Source organism: Ambystoma mexicanum, chromosome 5q, assembly GCF_040938575.1.
Source record: "Ambystoma mexicanum isolate Mex_15411 chromosome 5q, UKY_AmexF1_1, whole genome shotgun sequence".
Lineage (NCBI taxonomy): Eukaryota > Metazoa > Chordata > Amphibia > Caudata > Ambystomatidae > Ambystoma > Ambystoma mexicanum.
This window is the reverse complement of record NC_090933.1, coordinates 317,040,198-317,064,755: the sequence shown is the minus strand read 5'-3', so window position 1 is coordinate 317,064,755 and position 24,558 is coordinate 317,040,198. Positions and strand designations below refer to the sequence as shown.

Below are 24,558 nucleotides of genomic sequence, written 5' to 3'. Positions count from 1 at the left end.
ATGGTGCAATCCAATTCAAAAAGTCTGTGAATCAGGCCCTGAGTGTTCTCTGCCATTGGGTGGCTTTTCTGGGGCAATTGAGGCTGCACTTGGCATTACATGGAAGCACACTGGCTCACTGCACCTTGATTATGTTTGCAAATAGGTGCTATTGCCTGGCATTAAATGACATTTCTGAAGCTTGTAAGGAAGCAATTAGCATATGATCACAGTACCAGAAGATGTGCACGTGCACCTTACAAAAGGTGAGATTTTGTAAGGGATATGCAATTTAAAATCACCGTACACTGGCATTTCTGAGAATATAGACTACACTGTGCATTAGATGGCAGCATCTGGACTGATGTCAGACTGTCCTGCACATATCATTACATGCCTGTAATATGAATCTATAACAGGCAAATAATATCAGTATCTGCATATATAAGGCTGCACTTGGCACACTATAACAGTATCTGTGAATGGGGGCTGCATTAATCCCACCATACCTATACATGTTACTACCATAAAACAGCAGGACCAACCATAGGTGGCTGCATTGTCATCTAAAGCCAGTGTCTTTTCCCTTCTTTGGTTCTTTTGATTGTACCCCTGTCATACCACGACCCCACCCACGGTATGTCAGGGCAGCACCACAGTTACATTATAGCTGGTAATTAAACTGGTCTCGTCTGCTTTAGTATGTATAACGATTATTGCATTAACCAGGAGCTCATTTGTTTTGTTTTTTGTTGTTTTGTATTCGCGACATCACTTCCGGGTGTGCCACTAAAGACCATGTGACAACCTTTCCTTTCATGTCATTGGGATCAAAGGTCATGTCGCATAATTTTCTGTAGTGCGATTGGATGTGTGATGTTACTACGGGTACCACTGGCATTTTTGGTGATTTGACATCCCTGTCACGGAAGTACTGAGACATGTGTTTCAGGGACTCCTAAGGCATGACCTTTCCGACGAATAGCGAATTAGGTGCTACACTATTGAACCTTTGAATGCAATTTTTTGGCGCCAAGGCAATATTTTGTTCGGTGCTAACTCTGTTGTGTGTTTTCGCTAGGAAATACCATGCGAGGTGCAACAATGTAATCAAAGAACGGTGCAACAGAAACATCGCATGGATGTACCTCTAATGAACACTAGGGCACACATTGCAATGGTGCAAAATACATAGGACCTGATTTACCAAGTGTTTTGCGACAATCAGGCCCACGCTGTTTAAATGCATGCTTGCATCTGGGTATAGGCCAACAGCTAGGGCACACATTGCCCCTGTACACAGATATTGTGAAGTAATTTCAATGCATATATAAAAAGGCTTGGAATGGTGCAAAGATTCTGTAATACTACCCAAAGATCTTTCCTCTAGGGCAATGTTTGCCCTGGTGGGAATAATGTGCACAATTGGGAGTGCACCAGTCGAATGTGTCTTTAATGCAGTCCCTGGAGGGGAAGACAAGCACTGCAACCCTTTTACATGCAGCTCATATGTTGCTGCCACGGATGTGGAATTGCTCTTGATGCTAGTTGTGGTTATTTTCTATCGTGTGTGCATACTTTGTATGGGAAAGCTCGAAATATATGTTTAGAATCGGCCCTAATGTATATACATTTCTAGAAACATATTAATAATGTCCATAGGAGAAATACTACATGAATCAGACATATAATCATTATTTAAGAGGCACATATTTACGTGTCGGGACGTACATTTGTATCCTAGGGACAGTCAAAGGATTTCGGAGTTATGTGTTGCATTGCCTTCCCACATTGTGTGCTTGTGGTGCTTTACGTCTTTCAGGCACTATAAAGTTTAACACGAGTTTGACCCCCACAAACACAGGCCAATGCAATGACTCCAAAATCCTGCGGTCAGAAACATACTTTAAAGCAGTCAATACAACCACAACCAAGCCTTGGGTTCGCTGCAGTGGCCACAGCTTGAAATGAAAGGCCCTTTGCCTGCCGAATTCGGCCTTGCATGGGTTTAGTCCCTTTTTCTGTAACTCTACATGTTCTCACTTTGTATCCTGACATACTCTAGGTTCCGGTCTCAGTGGCAGCATTTCATACCATTGTACTGAACATTGGGTGGAAATGATTGCAAGGACAATGCGCTACACTATGGTAAGGCATTGCATTACCAATCTTCTTCGAGGAGAGCCATTGCTGCTACTCAGAACCACAAAGCCCTTGCTCTGTGTTAAATAATCTGATGTAATACACCCTTCAACCCATGGAACAAAGCCATGAAGCCCCTGAGCAGTAGTGCACTGGAAAACACCACAATATCATGAGAGATGTGCTTCGAAATCTGCGATAGCTGCTCCTGGTTGTGAAGGTTGATCATCTGAACCACCCCTTGCGATGGTCGGACAGGAAGCATACTCCACCGATGTGATGGTGCCGCGCAGGGAAGACCTTTGAGGGCTCTGTACAAAACATGGATACGCCCTCTGTCTCTCTTCTGATTTTGAGGGTGATCTACAGCTGGGGTTCTAAGGTGAAGAGAAGTCTGAAGGGCATTCGGTAATAATGTCGCCATACATAATGTCCCCATACATAATGTCGCCGGGAAAAGCCATTGGCGACATTATATATATAGTGACATTATGTATGGGGGCGGGTTGCGGGGAGGTCCCCTGCTAAAATAAATCAGGGGTTCCAGGGGGTGTCCCCCGCATGTTCAATGTAATAATGTCTCCACAAAAAATAGCGACTTTTTTGTCTGGAGACCTTTTTGCAGGGACATTATTACATGAGACCTGAAGGAACCTTCTGAAGATCTGGCTGGGGGCATCTTACATGGGAGATGGCGCAATGAAATGGGCAGCTTGGCACGTGATCGTTAAACGGTTTGCGCTGTAAATTGTTCTTTTCCAATGGATGGCTCGGCATTTGGGGAGTCCCGAAGGCCGCTCATTTGCATGACAGCTTATCCTGAGGGTCTCCCTAGAATGGCTGTCAGGGTACCGCTTACGCAGCATTAGTGTGCCAAGTGCTTATAAGCTTCATAAATGTAATGACACTTATTATTTAATGAGTTACATAATTGTTATTATAACGCATTTTATCTTTAAATATTTTTTTTTTTGCGAATTGAAAGCTGACCTGGGTCAGTTGACCGCATACATTATTTCCAATAAACCATTTCATCATTAAGATTATCAGATTTTATGGTGTATTGCCGTTCAGCACTTTACGGACTTTCAGAGTGGTAATTAGCCCCAGTAATTACTCTGAGCGCTTTAAATCCCGCCATTTTACCACGTCATAATACGGCCTCTCGATGTGACAGGAAAGATTGCATTCTGCATTACTAGACATTTTCAAGCTGGTGGAAATTCAAGTAAATGGATGCAGCATTAAATCGGCGCCATCCATTAATATAATTCTCTCTATAAATGTTCCCAGTCTAGCGGATTCTTTCACAAAAAATAATTATCACTCATGCAGCGGTGTTTATGCTAATCTAGGCAGGAAGTGAATACCCTGTCCGTGATTCAGATCTGTATATAGACAAAAGAGGAATTCTAATCCACATGGAAGCAAAGGCCATCTGTGCCCAGAGGCCACGAGGCGTTAGATTTGATCAGGAAATGGCATTGTAATGACACGGTTCTGCCCGTAATCAGTGGGATTCCAAAAAAAAGAGCCTGTTCTGTTCTGTGCGCGAGGGCAAGCAAGTGGCGGCAAAGGGAGAACGCTGTACAGTACGGTCAGCAAATCTCTTCATAGGCGAATAACAAAAGCTGTATTGAGGCGGGCAGAGGCGTCGCCAGCCTGTAGGTCAGCCATCTGTGCTCACACGGCTTTATGACACAGGCATGAACACGGATATTCAAATCGGGAGACAGAATCTGCCAGGTCTTAAAAGCATTACGTAGGCATCGCAAGTGTGTATTACTAATGTGTGTTCACAAGTATCCATGAACATGGTACAAAGGTCGGAGAAATTCTGACCTTCTTTTGCTTGTCATTAGCGGGATGTACTAGAAGCTGATTCACAGAGCATTTTTCAATGGGAAAGTTCCATTGAAAATCACTTTGTGAATCAGGCCCTTAGGGTAGTATACAGAAACGTTGCACTTGAACAAGGGCAATTAGCACAAGATCGACCATTGCCCTAATTAGATCTTTCAATATATTTTGCACCAGGCAAAAATGTGCCGTAGTCCTTTGCCTCTCGGAGGGGGGCATACATGTTGGAGAACCTACCATGAAAACCAACCTTCCACTGAAATCATAATGGAAAAGGGGAGGGGATTATGTTCGGTTATGTTAAAGGTTCTTGTACCGCATACTGTTGCCACCTGCATGGTTTCTTGGGCTCTGGCGGATCTGCAGAGCAATGGGGGTGCGGGATGAGTTAGTAGGACTGAGCGAGAGAAAAGAGCAAGAGAGCTGTGATGTGCTGTTGCAGCTTCAGTTCGGTTTAAAACGTTCATTGAGCATAGGTGTGTTTTCGGCTAGTAGCCGCCATGTGCTATTTGTGCAAGGCTATGTGGTATCAGGTAATAAAATTGCGGCAAAAATGTCGCGGGTAAAAAAAATTGCAGCAAAAATGCTGTGGTTTGACCCGGTAAAGGTGTACCCCTTTATACCATTTAAGGGGAGCGGTGTTTGCGTGGGTGTCCCCCGCTCCTCTTAAATGATATAATGGATTTGGGGGTTTAAGGGTGTACAGCATTTTTGCCGCAATATTTTGTATTCACTGCCATTTTTGCCACGATTTTAAGACATGGAACCGGCTATGTGTGGTTTGTTTCATTGGATTAGAAGGTCTCTTAAGGGAAGGAGGGTCACGAAAACCATTAGAGATTTTTTAGGTATGAGTTAGGTGAAGTTCTCATATGGGGACGAGCTTTGGATGTGTGTGTAGGATAGATGGAAGGGAAAACCTATTTACGGGTTCTAGGCTACGAGGAAGAATTGGAGGAGATCGTTGCTTCATAGGTCATGTATTTGTTTCTCGATTGCTCTTGTACCAGAGTCTTGAAATGACACTAGACACAAGACAGATCTTGATGTATCTTTTGAAGAGGAAAACTACTAGGTCTTTCAGAAATATATAACGGATGAATCATAGCACAGGTCTGGAGGAAGGAGATCCTGAACCTTTGGGGATTTTCCAGACATTATTAGTGAGCAGTTTGTTTATACTTGAAAAGGCAGAGTACCAAGCAGTGGTTTTCTTGGCTGTACAACTCCTGCGAACAAAGACAAAGGCAAAGTATATCCGCAAAGCCTCTGGCATTGATGTCAATCATAACTTTGTAGGCTAGCAAATAATGTCTTATCTCAGGAGGCAGTATAGACCAATAACAGACACAGTGATGTGGTTGAAGTGGAACAATTCAGAGAGCATGAATTTGCACAGCTTTTTGTGGGGAATGTGATATTTTAGGGAGGCCTATTAAAAGGGTCATCAGAGAGTGCTGCCATTATTTAGCCCACAGATTACCAACAATTTGTTCTGCAGTTGATTATTTTATAATATGAAGACAACAAAATGGTTTTGTGCAGATGATGTTTATTATCTCTGATGAAAGGCAAAGTGTTGGATCAAACATTGTTCGAGTTGTTGATGGAGAGTAGAAAACGAGATATCCAGAGTAATATGAATTCAGATTTATGTATTTTGAGTTTTAGGTGTTGAAGAGACATCCATGTTGGATTTTGCTACAGGCATTTACATTAATTCCAGTTTGTATGAGGACATTCATTTCTCAAAGATGGTGCTAGCGGATTCTATGTGAATATTCTATATTGGCATAGAAAATATTGCACTTTGGGTGCACTTAAAATGGCATGAGACTGTATTCACATTGGAGCCTTACATCTTAAATATTTGAAAAACCTTCTTTCAGAAAGAAGGAGAACCACTTGTGGGCTTGGCCTTCAATGATCATGTGACATTCTAATGTGTAGATTAACTGATCATGGACAACAATGTTGAACACTGCAGAGCTTCTGAGAAATGAAGGATGTGAGGCTTCATCAGTGTCCAACATGTAGTTTACACCATCTACTACAGGGAGCTTAGCTGTTTCTGTGCTGCAGCCAGGTCTAAAGTCTGATTCCAAGGAGTGCATGATATAGGTATTGGTTTAGTTGAGAGACCACCCAGTATTCATTATGTTTACTCAGGAAGTGTCGACTCATAGCAGGAAGTAGATATTTATGCTTGACAGGTAGATATTGCATTTTTCACGAGAGGATCTACCTGGCAATTTTTAGGCTGTGCTTTTTTTCTAAATGAAGAATTTATTGCACTCCTGGCTTTTTTCATTTTGATGTTGAGTCACGTTCGTGGATATGGGATTGTGGGTCTGTTCTGAAACTTTAAAGAACCAGAAATAGCTTTTTAATCTAGCTCATTGATGAACCAAGTCTGCTTTTCATTGATGGATTGGTCTGTAATTTTGATGAGTTAATCATGTGTCATGTGGCCACTTTATAGAAGGAGAATTCAACGAGTGGGAGCCCAATGGGGTCACCAGCAATGCTTGATTGATGAAAGAGCTTTTCAAAGTGATGTTTTGCCTGGTAGTGTTTTGTTTCTCTGAAGAATTCAGTGAACTCTTGGCTTTTTAATTTTAATGTGTAGTCATTATCATTGCTATGGGATTAGGCGAGGGGGGGTGTTTTAAAACCTAAAAGAACCACAGAGAACCTTTGATGCATTAGTCTGTTTTTCATTGATGGATCGGTCTGTAATTTTGTTAAGGTTTGCTTATCTTACATTTCTGAGAGTGAATAGGTTTGTATGTGAGAGGGTTTGCTGTCATCTTATTTGGTCGGCCTTTGCTGGGGTTCCTTCTTTAATCTTTCCGTGATGGTGCAGAGGATGGTGGGTGGAAATGCTTGCTGCTTTCTCTACCTCTTCAGGAGTATTTGCTTGTTCTGCCCAACATTCAGTTCCTTATCCCTGAAACATTTCCAGCTGCACAGGCGGTTCTTCACTGGGGTTAAACACCAAGGTTAAAGCAGCCACTTTTATTTAAATTTCTGTAGGTATTTTATGACGCAGAGGCAACTCCTTGCATTCTATGGCGTGAATCTTCATTGTTATGTGTGGCTGCTGAAGAGAAGTCTAAGGACACGTTTACAAACAATCAGCCTCATTATGAGTTTGGCAGCAGTCTTGTCAGTAAATCCGGCAGGCTGCCGCCAAACTTCGGGAAAATTCCGGCACCCGCGAATGGGCAATTACCGGGTCATTACAGCCCTGCTGGACCCGGTAATTGCCCATTCGTGGGTGCCGGAATGGAATCTTCCCTTTCCCATTTGAGCCCCATAGGGCTCAATGGGAATGGGGAGGTAGGATGCACCGGCACCAATCTGAATGGTGCCGGTGCGACCGACATGCTCTGCTTGCGGGTGCCGGAACGGCGCCAGGTCAGACCTGGCGGGCAGCAAGACACCCGCGAGCACGACTCGTAGTTTGCCAGTCCAGGGACTATGGTGCCAGCAAGCTTACTGGCACTGTAGTTCCCGGACCGGCAAACTTATAATGAGGCCCGATGTGTTGCCTTTCTTTCCACGTCTCAACGGGAGATTCAGTCGGTTAGCATGTCGTTACAAAATATGCTTGCAGCCCAGATAGCTACAACTCTCCTTCTCCTAATGCCTTCATGTTTAAAACGTTTTTGAAATGTTAGTCATGTTCAGGGTAATGATTAATCGAAGGCACAGAATATAGACATCCCATCTTTAGAGATAGAAAAGGCTGCGTAGGCAGTAAGCTTGGTGAAAGGAAGGGGCATGGGTGATGCTGTTTGAGATCATCCAGATAAAATAGCATATTCAACTCTTGAGTCCTATATCTCAGTAGGTTAGTGCACCTGCTAAAGGGAATTGCCTACTAACAACATGTCCAGTTGTTCATTCTGAGGAGACAGAGCAGAGTTTTTAATGTGTATGATGTCAAATAAAAACAGTGACATGGGTAATTGTGATAGTTCATGAATGAAATGCAATCCCATTTCAGGCAGTCCATTGTCTATTTTCAACCATTAGAAATCCGTAAAATCAGGCTATGTGTAGTAATATAACAGAGGTAATCCGTGTCTAGCCAGAACAGATCAAAGCCTATATGGCCTGGCCAGAATCAGTTACATGTGAAGCTTGGATGATGTGACCAATCAGCCTTCTGAGCTTGCACGCATGAGCAACGTTCAGGCGGTGGAATAAAAATAGAAATAGTTCAGGATAGGCATTTAACTATAGCAATGATATTTCATGATGGGGAATATAATGACACACGCCAAACATTCTTTCGTGACAGCCATTTCATTCTTTGAAATGGAATAAAAAAAAAAGGCGATAGGCCAGATTCACAAACATTAACGAAAATGATTAAAAAAAAAATAAAAATAAAAAAAAAACAGAGGATGAGCTTCTTTCATTCAAATACATTTCGGAAAATGCAGGTCTCCTTATTCTCAAAGGTGACCTGCGGGTTTCAGGGGCTGGGGGGCTGCGCGAAATATGCCAACCCCTTGCAGACATTTGTGTTGGGAGCAATGCATTGCAGGCCCCCCGAGAAGCCATGTGGAGGCTGGCCGTGCATCACACAGTGACAGGCACTTCAAGCGCCTGCACTCACAGTATACCCTTAAGGGCATACCATGATGTGGATAGAAAGAAACATTCATTTCTATTCATGATTAATGGATGGAAATGCGATTGGGAGAGCAGCGGTTCACACCACTGCTCTCTCACTTCAAAGAACATGCATGGAAGGTGCATACAGGAATTGCACTTCCCTTTGTGGCTAGTCCAAACATGCATTGGGGAATCACAATGACGTTTGTGCATTTCAAAGCACATCCCATTTGTTCACTTACGATGGGCATTGAAATGCACAAAAATGGCTTTCATGTGTGCAAATGCGCAATGGAAACGAAAAAGGGCATCTGTTTTTTTTGCATCTCTGATAAACACCTTCAGAGGCCCTTTGTGGGTGCTGCCACATCTTTTGTCCGGTCTACTACCTTTCCCATCTACCTCAGGGATACTTCCTCTGCAGAGCCTTGGTACACTGTACCACTTTACCATGTGTAAGATATGTAATTATTAAGTCTGTTTATTACGCTGTATTGTTATACTTTTTGTAATTTATTTCCCTGTATGTTCTTTTCTTGCAACCCTGTACAAATTGCCCCCTGATGCCCCCGGGCCTGTTGGTTTGCGCGTTATAAATAAACAAATACAAATACAAATACAAGTGTTGAGATGTATTAGCACATCTCATCACTTGCACCCAAAAAAATCAGAACATGGTCACATGGGTTCAATGGCTAATATTTTAATGTCGTTTGTCCATGACAACTTTCTATTCATGCCTTATACATACCTGCACAACACAAATCATCACACTGAGTGCCTTCTTTGAATGACTGTTTGCGTTTTGCAGTCTTAAAACAACATAGAAAAGCTGCTATCTGAACATGGTCTACCCCAGGCTGGTTGTGCAGTCATCTAGCAAACTCAACCCTGTCTCGGGTACTTGTACCAGGTTATTTGATGTATTTGGTGTCATATACATTTAAGAAACAGCTACTTGTATATTAATACCGATATGCATTACTGGTGACGCATGGGTGGATCGTGGTATCTGCATAAAATAACGAAAATAAAAAAACAAATGGTAAATATGTTTGAATTTCGGCTGTATGAAAATTACATACAACACAAAATTTCGAAAACATCTACCTTTCGGTGTGATTACAGTGAAAAAGGGAAGCAGGGATTGCAGGGGGTGGACCCCCACACTTTTGTTCATTGTAATCGCACCAGGGGTTGCAGGAGTGTCCACATAATAAAGTTACAAAAAAGAAAAAAAATCGACCCTGTGTCGCCGGTTCCCATGCACGTAAGTGAAGGGAAACGGCATTGCAGATGGATGGCAGAGGCGGCGGTGCCGCCCAAAGGTAAGTAAGGTGGTGGGAGGTAGCAGGTTGTCAGAAATGTCCACGGGAGAGAAAACCAAAAGTTATTTTCGTTCAAATAACTTTGCTTTTTTACTCCTTCAGACGATTCGTGTGCAATCATTTCATGGTAAACCATGGATCGCAACCTCAACCAATCCGCATGAAAGTTAAACACTTTAATTCTGTGGTAATGGATAATGCATTTGTCGGTAGGCTCTTGTCTCTGTATTGATTATACTGTAAAATGCAAGAGGGCTGAGTTCAACAGAGCCACACACATAAACTGGCTTGCCAGCAATTTCAAGAGAGTGGTGGCTGCATCCCCAGTCGCTACTGACAGTCAGTTCATCTTCTACAGAGGAATGGTGTCCATTACACAGGGCTGGGATAGCAGCCTGCAGACAGGCTGCAGCGGCGGTTTTGCATAACAGAAGCGCCTTTCCAAGATAAACAATGCAAGTGTGATTTCAGATTTTATTTTAAAAAAAACTTTTTAAAATTGACAGGTAAATAAATATCAAAGTCATCACTTACCATTTTTAAACACAAATTTTAATACTAAAGACATAATAAAATACATTTTAAAATCACAATATCCATGGAATCTAATACAATTATTATGTTTGGATGCCCGATTCATGAAATATTATGTTGTGACATGCTCAAAAAACAATTTAGTTGACGTCTTTTTGAAAAGACATATGGGGCTCATTATGGGTATGGCGGTACAGGAAAAAGGTGGCGGTAACCGAATTACCACCACTTTTCCCACCCCAACATACTACGAGTTTGGCCCTGAAGTGGGTGATGGTGCTAGAGGTGAATCCTCATACTTTCCACTGAGAAATTGGCAAAATCGGCAGAATTACGGCAGCGATAATTCCACTGAAATCCCTCATAGGGTCCTATGGACTCCAAATGAACGGGAGCTAACACAGCCACCACCACTTGTAATCCGGCAGTAAATCCGCCAGACCAAGTGGAGGTAACAGTAATTCAGTTGGGAGGTATTCTATCAGATTTACCACCATAATACCGTCCAAATCGTAATGCGGCCCATAGGGCCTAATTTACAAAAACACGTATGAACGGCACCCCCATTGAAAAAGACTTTATAGTTCAGTTCCATAGTAACAATATTAGTTCTCATTCACTAGTGCGTGGAATTGCATTATTGTATCTCTAAACTTTGTGGCCAGGTTTCCTTGTGAGTTAATCTCTTGTTGCATCAATTTGTCACCAGCTGCACTCTGATGTGGATGATGGAGAAGGTGGCATCAAATACGTGCTTACGGGAGAAGGGGCAAGTTCCATCTTCGTTATTGATGAAAACACTGGGGACATCCATGCCACAAAGAGACTGGATCGTGAGGAGCAAGCTTACTACACACTCAGAGCTCAAGCTCTAAACCGGGAAACTGGCCATCCTGTGGAACCTGAGTCGGAGTTCCAAGTAAAGGTTCAGGACATCAACGACAACGAACCCAAGTTTCAAGACGGACCTTACACTGCCGGAGTGCCAGAAATGTCTCCTGTGGGTAAGAACATGCCACTGCTTTGTATGATTACTCTCATTGCCTAGCACTGGATTGCTGTTTCATTTTTTATTTATTTTATAAAAAAGAGAATTTCTGCATATCATTGTCAATTTTACCAAAACATGTTCAAGGGGAAGATATATTTCTTTTTTTTTTTTTTTGTGTAGGAACAACTTCCACAGAAGCTATTTCTCGATTATTGTGACATCACTCGTGTAGTGCACACTGCATAACAAACAAGATTTTAAAGAGGCCTTTGTAGATACTGTAGTTCAAACCACAGAAGGCACTCAGTGGTTTTACAGAAAAAGTTGTACCAGTGCGAGCACATTTAACACTAGGACAAACATTGATCTAGGGAAGGGGCCTGCAAGAGCTGGCTCCTCTGATGGTTTAAACTACAACTCCCATGGAACCAGCCCAGTCTAGTCTATGGTAAGGGATCATGGGAGTTCAAACAACCTGGGGAGCCATATATTACAGACCAATGTTTTAAAGCAAAAAACATAATATTTAAACACATTTCTGCAGCCAGGCAATGTTGTTCTAAGTCCCCCTCCCTGATGCAAACATGGCTTTAAAACAAAATTATTTTTGTTCACGAGTGCTATTGGTGCCCTGATGCTAATTGCTCTTGCACCAGTGAAACATGCTTCTAATATCTCCATAAATGCCTGATCTCCATGTATCCTTCCCTTGGCCAGCAGCCTGCTAATCTTGCCAACTGGTACATTAGCAAGAACTTCTATTGAGGGCATTTGATGTTTTCCACCCGTGATGATGGCAGTAGAGGCTAGGGCATGGCAAAGAAGTCCTGGAATACTCAAAGTCATTTGGGAGCGGGCTATGGGGACAGCACTAAACATTTATATTCTGTTTTGCATTTTGTTACACTCCCCGTTCCTGCATCCCTAAACTGGGAATGTGTCATAGGAGACATCAGCACGAAGTTTAGAATACACCTTCTAGCCATTTACATGACCTTGGTTTTAAGGATGACGGCCTCAGCTCAAAACTGTTTGTCTCCTTTAAATTGGGGTGTCACACTGCACAGATACCATCCTCGTTTGCAGATATCACTCTGAGAGAAACAGGAGTGTATCCTCACAAGTACATTGGAACACAATTCATGTGCTTTTTCCTGAAATAATCAAAAGTGCAGACACTGAAATTCATAAATTGTTGCATACCTTACCTTCAACAATAACATGGTGGCCTCCATTGAAACAGATTAAGAAACATTGGGCCTCATTACGAGTTTGGCGGTAGCTGTGCCCTTATTAAGGGCACGGCTACCGCCAAACTCGCTACCGGCCCGGCACCCACGAATGGGCCATTACTGGCCCATTACGAGCTGAATGGGCCGGTAATTGCCCATTCGCGAGTGCCGGTATGGCTGGCCTCCTGATCCCCATTCTGCCAGAATGGGGGTCCGGAGCATGGTTGCACCGGCACCGATAACAATGGTGCCGGTGCAATCACGATTTCTGCTTGCGGGTGCCGGTCTGCACGCCTGGTCAGACCACAAGTGCAGTCCAGCACCGGCAACCAGAACTCGTAATGTGGCGGAGAGGTAACAGCGGAGGTACCGGCGCTGTTGTTGCCTTTCTGACACATTCGTAATGAGGCCCATTATGTTAAAAGGTTCTTTGCATGTTATGCTGTTATGTAAGTAGGTTTTATTGAGTGCAGTGGCCACAAGAAGGTGAAATGGTGTTAAAGAAATGATGACTCAGTGAGGTCTGCGACATCTTCTAGCTGTTTTAAGGGAGGTTAAACAAGGACACTTGGATGTCTCTTTTTGGTTTATTAACTAATTTGCAATGTAACACTGTCTTTGGAGTATGGCATGCGTCTCTGAGCTTATGCTTGGAAATCATCCAGTAGAATGGTAGATATGAAGATGGGTAGCTTTTATTTATGCCACAAACTTGATTAAATTATGATATTGATTCCCACTTTCACAGGGTCTAGTCTGCAATGTGTCAATTCCTTTATAATGGAAGCAAAAATACTAAAAACCCATGAGCTACCAACTTGGACATAGAATGGCAGACCTACTGGCACTTGTAGTTAATATGCCATCTCTCGTCTGTTCTACCTGAAGAAGTATAACAAAGGGCGTAGTCAGCAGGGCAACAGTTCTATTCTGTGTTTTGTTATGTTAATGGTATTAATACCCTGCCCCACCGGTATCTGTAAGCTCTTCAGGAACTCTATAGGATCTGAACTGGGTGGTGGGGTTGACTTGCTTCAGGGGAGAGAAGAAATGCATAGTATCTTTGCTTCTGTCAAGATGCGTCCAGACTGGAATACCCTAAGCTCTGCATGCAGGTGTGATTGAGATCATAGGTACATGTGTGTTCAGTGGGGAGCCTCATGTGGCCATGGTGCTAGGATGCATTGGCCATGGCTGGGATATGTAAATTGATTGTAGTGGTGTAGTGTTCTGTTGTTTGATATTTGTTGAAGGGGTTAATCACTTATCATGTAAATTATTAAAAATAATCATCATGGTAAAGGGTCAATATTATCTGGATTTTAGATAAATGCTTTAAGACATCTAAACAGTTCTGTCTCTGTGAATATATATTATCAAAGATCATGTTTTGATCAGAACTAGGGCTATCTATCAGTGATTATATTACGGTTCATATTTTCTTATGGAAACATATTTTGAAATTGAAAGTTATTGCAAGACCCGAGGGTGATCACAATCCTATGGCATGACTTTGCAGGTTGATTATGATACTTGACATTTTGAAACTGTTGAGGATATTGATATTTATCTTCATATTTAAGATCATACCCAAGACATATGTGGAGAATGGAAGCTTAAAACAAAAATGAGTACTGGTGGAGTTCCATAAAAAGAAATATATTGCAAGCTTTGGAGGAGGTGATCAAGAAAACTTTATTAATTCACTGGAATCACTTGGCACATTTCCTACAAAGAAAATAATAAAGTCAAGTTAAATACTTGTAGTAGAAAAGCTACAGTAACTAACAGTACGATCTTAATAAATACAAGGATTCACAATCTAAAGAAGGAAAATAAGAAATTATCAAGAAATACAAAGCACAATTACCCTCGTAAACAATGGGAGCAGTTAGGTGACATTGTTAACCAAATGATGTGTATTCTTTTTGGAGCATGGTCAGCAAGGATACCACTGATACCAGTGTCATTATTAAAGTGTGACTTGCACACTCAAGATTAATTAGTTAGCTGAATGAAAAACTTAAAAGGGGAAAGTCTTGGGGAACAGATTGATTAAAATCTGACATTTTCATTTGTGATAAGAACTGATGGTTCCCAATTCTAAAAGAATGTATTGATTGCAACTATCTATTTACTGTACTTGCCAGTATCCTGGTTAAAACATGTTAAAATGTTGATCTTTAACAAAGGAAACTGTCCAGAACCGCATTGTTATTGCACCCATTCTTTATTGAATACATTGAGCAAGGTTTTCCGGAAATGTTTTGGACTCTGATAAATCATTCTCTGCCCCAAAGTGGCTTTAGGGTATATGGATATATTGCCTGTTTTTGGCAACTTGGGTAGTGACATAAGTATGTTTCAATGGTAAGAAACAACAGGTGGAAGTTTTAGATCTGAATCAGGCATTTGAGTGCATTAATAAGGAACTGTTAGGGACCAAACTAAGGAAAATGTCAAAGCCAGTAGACCATCTGAGTTTAATGCAGCTGTAATATATTAATTCAGAGATAATGGTCAATGTGATAATGACATATTGGTGAGGTAATTCAAATAAGGGGGAAGAGGGTTGGTCACTGACCCCTTTGCTATGGCTCTTGTACTTGCAAGACCTGGACTCTGGGTTGCAGCAGGCTTCACTGTCCCCCCAAGATAAACTGCATAGACTACAGACCACTGATGTACGCTGATGATACTACTTATTTGGTTATGACACCAGGAAGGCTACAGACATGTGGGATTACTTCAAGGGATTATGTTTGTGAGCATTATTTCAAATTGAGTCTATCCAAAATTTGTAATTGTGTAGTTTGGAAAAGGTAAAAACAAATCTTATTCAAGAAAGAAGTCATTTGGGGTAATTAGAACACTTATTTAGAAATAGTTTTTTTAATAAGATTTGGATCATGGCTAGTACAAAAGGCCAGATTATTGAACTCTTTAAAGCAACAGATTGGTGCTGCAATGCATCAAAACAGGAAATATGCATTACAATAAACATCACCTTAGCTATTTTAGTTGAAAGTAACGTTTGGGGCTTTTTGGGGATGAAAGAATGAGAGGTTTCATACAATTAATGTATGTGCTTTAGTTAGCAAATATGACAACAAACAGTTTCCTTTTAGAAATTGGGGTGCATCCAATTGCGAGCTAGGGAATTATGAAGATGATAGCATACACTTAATCAAATTGTATAATTACTTACTATACCCCTGAGCGCAGGCAGTTGCACTGTTGGGGGATTAAAGACATGTATATCTGATTCAGCAGACGACCAGCAGCTGATAAAGGATTGGGTAGATGGTTAAAATGAACTTGCTGTATATAAATAGTAAACATGAAGTTGCCAGTGCTTAGGACATTAGTTTCAGCTCTTCATTTGAACATTCTAAAAATAAGAGTAAGAATTAGACATTTTAAAAATGCACATGGAAATTGATATTATAACTGTAGTTTGGTAAATCTGGAAGATATTACACATGTCTTGCTAATTTACAGAAAATATATTTTTCGGAGAAGATTAAAGCTAAAACCAATTCTATTAAAATATAATATCAAGGCTGGGACGTCAGCTTTACAGTTTCTCCTAAGGATGCAATGTGATGAAGTAAATTATGTCTTTTTAAAGATGCAATAAACGTGAAGGAATCATGGTTAAGTTGTACATGTGTGGATTGTAAATTGAGTTCATATTATTTGTAAGCATGTTTTTATGCATGGTGTGTGTTATGCTTTATTACGGTGCTTTTAATAAACAAATCATGAATCAAATAAACTACTACTACTCATTTGCCATGTTCAGGTGGTTTTCCTGCTATGCAGATAGTCTGTTTTGAGCATCTAGGTGGAGAATGTTAGTGCAATATGGTCAGTGGGGGGCCAGCAGGCAACTGGGAGCATTCATCCAAGTTAACCCTGTTGACCTCTGAGGAGGAGTGCTGTTATGTTGCAGTTTTGGTGAGATGGGTGATGTCGTGAGACACCCTGCAGTGGGCTGCTGTCTCTGGCAGGTGATCTGCCCTAGAGTAGAGTGAAGGAACACAGAATGAGTAGGAGGATTATGGAGCATGCAGCGCCTGATTGTCCTCGTTGTTTCAGACTGAGTGTGATGAGGTTTATGTCTATTTCATCTGATAGAGGACTGTGTTTCAGGATTATGCAACCATGGTCATAAAGTAGACACGGGTTATTCAGCTATAGTCAACTGCAAGTGTGTTTTCTAAGCTTAATATAACTAAGAACTGCATCACTCTAAGCTTTCCATTGGTTAAAAGTGACCACGTTCAAGATCCCAACTCAAAGTTGAAATAGTGGGACATTGGGCCTCGTTACACGGTAGGCGGTAAACCATGGTGCTATTTGCGCCATGGTTCATGCCGGTAATTTACCGGTACCGCCTTGGAGGAAAGGGGAATTATCGCCCTATTCCAAGGTTGGGAAGGCAGTAATTCCTCCCTCCTCCATTGCCCTTCCCCATTACCATTTTCACCCCATAGGGCATAATGGGAATGGGGAAGGCGCTAATTACGGTACCGCAAATTGCGGTACCGTAATTAGCACCCCGGTCCCTTTGCGGGTTAGTTTTTTAATGCCTGCTAAAAGCAGGCGTTAATGTACAACCCGCAAAGGGACCTCGTAGTAAGGCGGTAAGGGTTTACCGGTACCGGTAAGATACCGGTACCGGTAAACCCTTACCGCCTACCGTGTAATGAGGCCCATTGAGTGAGACATTGAGGAGTGAGTGGGATAATTTCTATAGCACTCACTCTAAAACAAATCACCTATTGTAGCTTGGCACTAGAGAGGTGGTCTCTGTGTGCTGGCACAGATAGCAATCATAACAACTCTCTAAGACTGATTACAACAACCACGTTCTACAACACAATGATGAACCATATGTTTGCACAATATCAGGTTCATTATGAATAGATCTGAATTAAATTATAATTCTGCAAGAACTATGCAACTGTTAAATTAATCAGAAAATCCATTATCAAATTATGATTTAATACCTTATTCCAAACATGCACATTTAATTTAAAATATTCGTCTTCAGTAATTCAGTGTTTTATTTATCATATCCTTAGGGCCCAAATTAGCAACTCATGGCTCATTCATTTGCACAATTTGATGTATTTTTCAAATGTTTGTCACAACACAAATTAACATGAATCTATGTGGGATACTTTTCATGCGTTGGCGAAGTGCGGTGTAAAGGAAACAGCGACGGGAACAGTTTAGCATTAATGAAGCCAGAATTGGGGGAAGGTAAACAAAGGTGCATTGTCACTGGATGGCTGGTGCCACTCAAGGATCCAGATTGTCTTTCATTTTTAGAAAACCCCAAATCCCATTTAGACTGATAATGTCCCAAATAATACTCACCGCCCCATTCTTATTAGAGGAAGGATGACAAAAAGATGTACTGGATTGTGTTGCTTGTTCAAACCACCATATATCTTGCAGCAGGTGGCCCAAGAAGCATACCCTTCCCACTGATGTGGATACCCCAGAAGAGGAGAACTAGATCACCATATGTAAGATGTCACAGAGGCAGCCACCTGAGCTGCATTTCTCAGCTGGTGAATGATATAGTGCAGATGAAGGCGCCACAACTGGAAGAGTGCATTAAGCCCAGCTGATAGCACCGCGAGTAGGGCGCTTGCTTTGTCATCCGTGCAGAGCCTGCTGACGCAGGTTCGAATCCCGGCAGGGCCAAACTCAGTCTTTCATTTTTCCGAGTTCAATAAATGAGCACCACACACCGTGGGTAATAATAAGCAGCGCTCAGATGCCTGAGGGTTCGTAGCGCTATATAAATGCTGAATGCTACAGGGAGACATGTATTGTAGCAGGGGAATCTAAACATGAGGTGACTTGCCTGAAACGTGTACAGGTCTGTTGGTTATTGCATTAAACCAATTACAGCTATAGGTGCAGGTGCAAAACATTTGCACAGTCACATGACTTTTTTGCTCAAGTGTTAGAGCTGGAATTGGAACAGAGGTCTCCAGAGTCCAACGTGGGAAATTCTTTTGTATTTTTTTTTTAAATCTAGCTTTTGAGCAGCAGAGTGATGTACAATCAGTGCGAAGCAGCATAGGGTTTGACATTTTATACAATAGCGCCAAATTGGTGTTGGAGGGAGGGTAGGATTTCTAGTTGACAGGCAGGTATTGTTGAAAGAGCCACATTTTTTGTGTTTTGCAGAACTTGAGAATGGCGAGTGCATTTAAAGCCTCTGCCGGGAACGAGTTCCAAATGGTTCGATCCTGGTGGGAAAAGAACTACTTGCAAGTCTTCTCCTTACGTGCTAGTTCATACTCAAACCTTTTTGACGGATTTGAGGCTTTAGAAGCAGGGTTGTCCAACTCCAGACCTCGAGGGCTGGAAACCTGACGGGTTTTCAGAATGTCCCTCATGAATATGGAAGAGCAAAATTTTGCATATACATTTAGAATAATTGTATGCAAATGTATCTCAGGAACATTCCGGTTCCGATTCAATGTATCCAGTCCTTAGGCCTGGAGTTGGACAACCCTGCTAGAGTGTCCAGGCTTGTAGAATTTGTCATGTGGATATAATCCTGACAGGGAGGCAGCACCCGTTAAGTTCTTGCAGTGTTGGAGAGATACAGTCAAATTTGCTGACACATGTATTGAGGCAGTTTGCCATGAGTGGGCTGAGGTGTGCAGCTTGGTGCCCATTGCGGAGGGTGTTGCCCTGTCCATGTGTGCAGTCAAGAGCGCTATAAGCATCATGCGGAAATCCTGAGACAGAATTTAGCAACATGACTGCATGCATTCCATTAGCCGGCAGCACAATTCATGTCTCCATCTCAGCAGAAAGCCTCCTTATGATATAGGTATGTTACGGCCTTTACATAGCACACGCCTGTCTGTGAAGCTACTGGAGCTCTGTACAGCAAGTGAAACAGTACAATACAATAATAGAGATAGGATTTTGCTGCAATGTTTCCAATTTCAGGCTTACCAAAGATAGTCCTGTCAATGTTGTGCCCTGAGTATTGTGCATATTGCAGATCAACTAATCATCCACCGACCAGCAGATCGCCGGCTTTGCTGCAACACTGTTCAGCAGTTTTACAGGTCTCTAGGTTTCTGTCCAAGTGTAGCTATTTGTCAGAGAAAGTAAATGTGTTGCGCACGTTTCAATTTCAAGTGCTGCGCAGAAAACCCCAAATTGCTTTGTGTCTATTTTGTGGCAAGATCGATTATGAAGGAAATTACATCATAGGGGACATTCCCAAGTGAGTGTGCGATCCATCACACCATTGCTTTGCTGAAAAGCCAATTCCATGAACAAACCCCCACTAGGAGGTCCAGCGAGCAGGACAGTTTCACAAAAAGACAAAGCCCTTTCACGAAACATTGGCAAAAAAAAGAATGCACTGCAGCGTGAGGAATGCAGCGGGGTGCACTCAGACAGCATGAGGCAGACAACCGAGGGTGCATTGTTCCTGCCTTTTCAGGCATACCTGCAAGGGCACGTCAGGTCTGAGAGCCGACTTCTGTTTCAGACACCATCAGGCAACTTGCCACTCTGCAGTCTTGCTATATAGCCGAGTATAATGAGTAAGCCCTTAGAGAAAGCACATCTCTCTCTCTGAGCCTCAATGCAGTTCTGTGCGGAAACTGCAAGATTCTAAATGCCAGCATAAAATGTATCTGTACGTAACAATGGGCGGTGGTGGCAGCACTTTGTGCATCTGTGCAGAGCCAACTTAAACTGTACTGTTGCCCAAACCCTCTAGCATGATGGTAGCTCTAATGCATTTATTACATAAAGAAAACCCTCTGCCTTTTTTAGGAAGGGCAATATGGGTATCTGGTCTTTCCATCTAATGCCATTGCATCAAATTTTTCCATCTAAAAACTTTGCATCTAAAGCATTTTTTGAGGGGCGGGGGTAAAGGGTTAATTTTTATTTAGGTGCATTATAAAGGGTAAACAAAGGGGTTGGGGAACCCCCCGCCCCCCCAAAAAAAAGAAAAAAAAGAAAAATGCATTAGATGCAAAGTTTTTAGATGAAAAAAAGTGATGAAATGTCATTAGATGCAATGGCACTAGATGGAAAGACCATAAACCACATTGTTTGGAATTTTCTCAGGGAATTCAGATAAGCAAGTTTTCTCCCATATTTCTAGAACAGTGCACCATTGCAGTGCAGTGTTGCAGCAGTTATCACCTGGGAAGAACGTTCCCCCAGCACAAATATGTAATATAGCAATTCATGTGTGCACCTGGGCAATTGTTGCCACGGTGTAAATGTAATTCCAAAGTGCACTACACTGGTGCACATTATATGTTCTGAGTCACTTGATTTCTCCTGGAATAAGTCTTATGTTCCGTTTAGTAAGGATATTTCAGAATTATTTCTTTGTTTTAAGTGTGCTTCTGCTTTTCTTCCCATTGAGGAACTGGGGAGGACTGGTCCACTTAAATGTTGCTTCCTTCCAGGCCCTTAACGTATTTCAGTGCACTAAGGGCCTGATTTATGAAGTGTTGTTCAATGGCATTGCAACATTTTAAAACACTTTTGCAAACCAGACCCTAGTCCTTTTAACGCAAGCCTATGCACTCTTCATTATGACGCTCTTGACATTCACTCTGCATCTGTGAAAACAATAATATCTAACATGATCAGGGTTGAACCGGGGCATAGCATTGTTTCTGGCACCAATGAAAAAGTGCCCCACTGTTTCAAATGGCAATTAATTCCTTTTGTGACAGACTGTTAGAGTAGTACCCAAGGGGGAGGGTTTTGATACAATGTGATGCAAAGTGTGCTTGTTAAAGAATATTTATGCAGTGACACTGCTCAAAACAAAAACAAAAAAATGCACGGTCAAGTAACTTATCAAACTGGCCCACTTTATCCCACAAAAATGTCCCACACCAGCATTTTGTGGTTTTGGTACAGGCATTGCCCTATTGCCCTAAAGGCCAGTCTGAGCCAGAACCAGGCCGAGTAGCCAGTTGAGCGCACTCAAGTAGACTTTATTTACGGTGTCCAGTGCTACGAGAGCTCTCCCTGTCTCCCTGTGCGGGGTTCCCTAACGATACAGTGCTCAGGTTTCTCTACAGGTACAGGTATATGCATGTTTCCCAGTAGAGCCCAATCGGCAGCAGCATACACACATTTCTTGACTACATGTGCACAAGATGTGCAAACCGATCCACGCAAGTGGGTGGGCTGGAATGGGCTAGATTACAAGATTCTCCAACTCCAGGCCTCGAGACCCGGAATTCTGATGGGTTTTTAGGATAGACATTATTAATATTAAGCAGGAGAAATGTGCATACATTTAGCATCATTGTATGGACATTTATCATATGAATATTAATGAGGGTTATCCTGAAAATCCGACATGTTTCTGTCCCTGGAGGCCCAGAGTTGCTTAACGATTGGCTAGAACAATGATCACCACAGATGCAAACGCAAAGCATGAGTTAATGCAAATATTGGACACAACTGTAGTTAGAATCCAGCCCAGTGAACCGTCACAGCCCCTCTCTGCTGACCTCGGTCTATGCCTTGTGTAGGTGAGATGTGTGACCAGAGCTAATTTGCAGGCACTCCTTAAACTTTGAACATCCCTGTTTTCTGACCCTTTTCTGATATTTTCCATGTACAATTCTACATGCACTTGCCCCTGATACAACTGGCTGCCTAGGCTTAAGTCTTGGACATTTAGGTCCTGACTCATGGCATTTTCCTGCTCTGTTCAAAGTGCAACATCTGTGCAAAGTCATTTTGTACTTCAAAAATGACTAAGTACTGACTTTGCACGGACTATGCACTGCAAAAATACACTTTTCACAGTTCCATGAATCAGGTTTGTGTCGGCAGTGCAAAGTCACTTTGAAGCATGCAAAATATTCCATGAACCGGGCCCTTACTCTTTTAGCAAAATGACTGAACACATTGAATGCAATGTGTGCAATGTGCTTATTGTACACTGTGAACCGGATGTTATGTGTACATCGTTAAGCATAGGGTTTTATTTGCTAGCAAACAAATACATTCATTTCTTTGTTTGTGTTGCTGCTAATAGCATAGGTTCCAGGGATCCAACTACATGCATCTTTTATTTGTGTTTTCTTCAGGATGTCCTAGCATAAATAAAAATCCCATTCTATTGTACTTGTATTGTACTTGTCATTTGCATAGCGCCAATTTTACCATTATTATAGTCTCAATGCGCTATTGAAAAATGCTTTTTTTGATCAGGACCATAGTGCGTTCAGTCATAAAAATGTGGAGGCTGGTTGTTGAGTTGTCCTCGTTCATTGCCTTTAACAATGTCATGTATTCATTGCTTAGTTTCAGATCTGGCAAAAACACACGTTTGAAGGTGTTCATCACACAGTCAAGTTTGAGTCATTGGGGAGCTATTTGCGAACTTTGGAATGAATGCAAAATGCTACTGAATGCTTTTGGGAGGAGCAGTATAAAAGGCATGTATTGTTGAGGCTAATATCGGGTTCATAATGACTAATTGATCATCTTGGCGAGGAAACGATTGAGACATCCGGCTGTAAGCAGAGGATGTAATTGCTATAGTTACGAGTAATGTCTAAAGCTCTCAGTTCACTCCATGAAGCCATCTGAGGATGTTGGAAGAGTATCTTGATTGTGGCGGTCAGTGTAACGCGGCATCAGTTCATGAACAGCTTCTTGTCCGAGGGGAAAATGCCTTTAAGGATATTGCACATTTGGATAATTACCTGCTCTGGAATGCTTCATCTTTTGGATTCGGGTGATCAAAATGGCTTCTGTGGTTTTTAGGCTGAATTGCACTATTTGTTCCCAAATAATTACAGTTTAGTCTGCGAATGAAATTAAAAAAAAATGTAAGTAGAGCTGACCATTAAAACAAGTACATGCTTTCTCATGTATGGGCAGGTTTTGTCTTAATTACATAATAGTCAGTTCCTTGTAGGTCTCTTAACACGTGACTCAGTTGACTCAGTTGACATTGTTTTATCCTATTGCACGCCCCTGGATTAAGAAGTCACTTATAAGAATGGAGCCTCATTGCAAAGAACATATCGGGGTAGATAATCAGACACATTTATGTTGCATCATATTTGCACCTCTCAATGTGACATATATTTGTAAAGGAATCCAGTTTAGAGCTTTCTGATGTGCATGGATTTATGATACATTGCAGCTAATGCAATGTAGGAATGGATGGGTTCAGTGATGAAGGATGTGTGATAGACACACAACACCTGAATCTCACTGTACTTGATAGATAGATAAGGAGGAAGTACAATGAACAACCAGAACACTCTGACCGTAGTTTCTGAAAAGCCCATATTAATCCTTGGTGAATGGAGGAATGGTTGGGATCAACACGTCCTCTGCTAAAAGTCCTCACCAAAACTAGTAGTAGGAGAATACTACTGTAACTCAAGTCACATACTTGACTGGGAGCAGAAGCCAATCCATAAATGATTGGTGAGATCCATTGTTTTGCAGAAAATAATAGGCTGATATGCATAATTGGAATGCAGGAAATGACCCGCCTTTTGGAAAATATGAGAATTAAGGCACAGAATGATGACATGATTAGCCCAAAATCACACAATGCGCTGATTCCATGTATTAGAGCCTCTAGGGCTAACGATCATTAACAGAGAAGGCACCATTCCCTTAATTAGCAATCATGATTAAGAACTGGGCCATTAAAAGGTGAAATGGGTTGCTAACTAATGGGGCATCTTTGTTTGAATGTATATAGAGGGATAAATACAAAGGCAAGGCAACGTAAATGGTTGTATACACACACAAAAGACAGTGGACCACCACATCGTCACACCACTGTCGACAG

At 41.8% G+C, this 24,558-nt stretch overlaps 1 protein-coding gene across 5 annotated transcripts in view; it reads left to right on the top strand.

Annotated features, from left to right (window-relative positions):
* CDH7 (cadherin 7) overlaps nt 1–24,558 on the top strand; it is a 457,123-nt gene that overhangs the window by 148,250 nt on the left and 284,315 nt on the right. For 2 of the 5 annotated variants that reach the window (XM_069620793.1, XM_069620792.1), the window contains exon 3: nt 11,182–11,476. The exons of the other annotated variants lie outside the window; for them this stretch is intronic. In XM_069620793.1, coding sequence (XP_069476894.1) covers nt 11,182–11,476 — 295 coding nt within the window. The remainder of the gene's footprint in view (nt 1–11,181; nt 11,477–24,558) is intronic. 5 annotated transcript variants of the gene reach the window in all.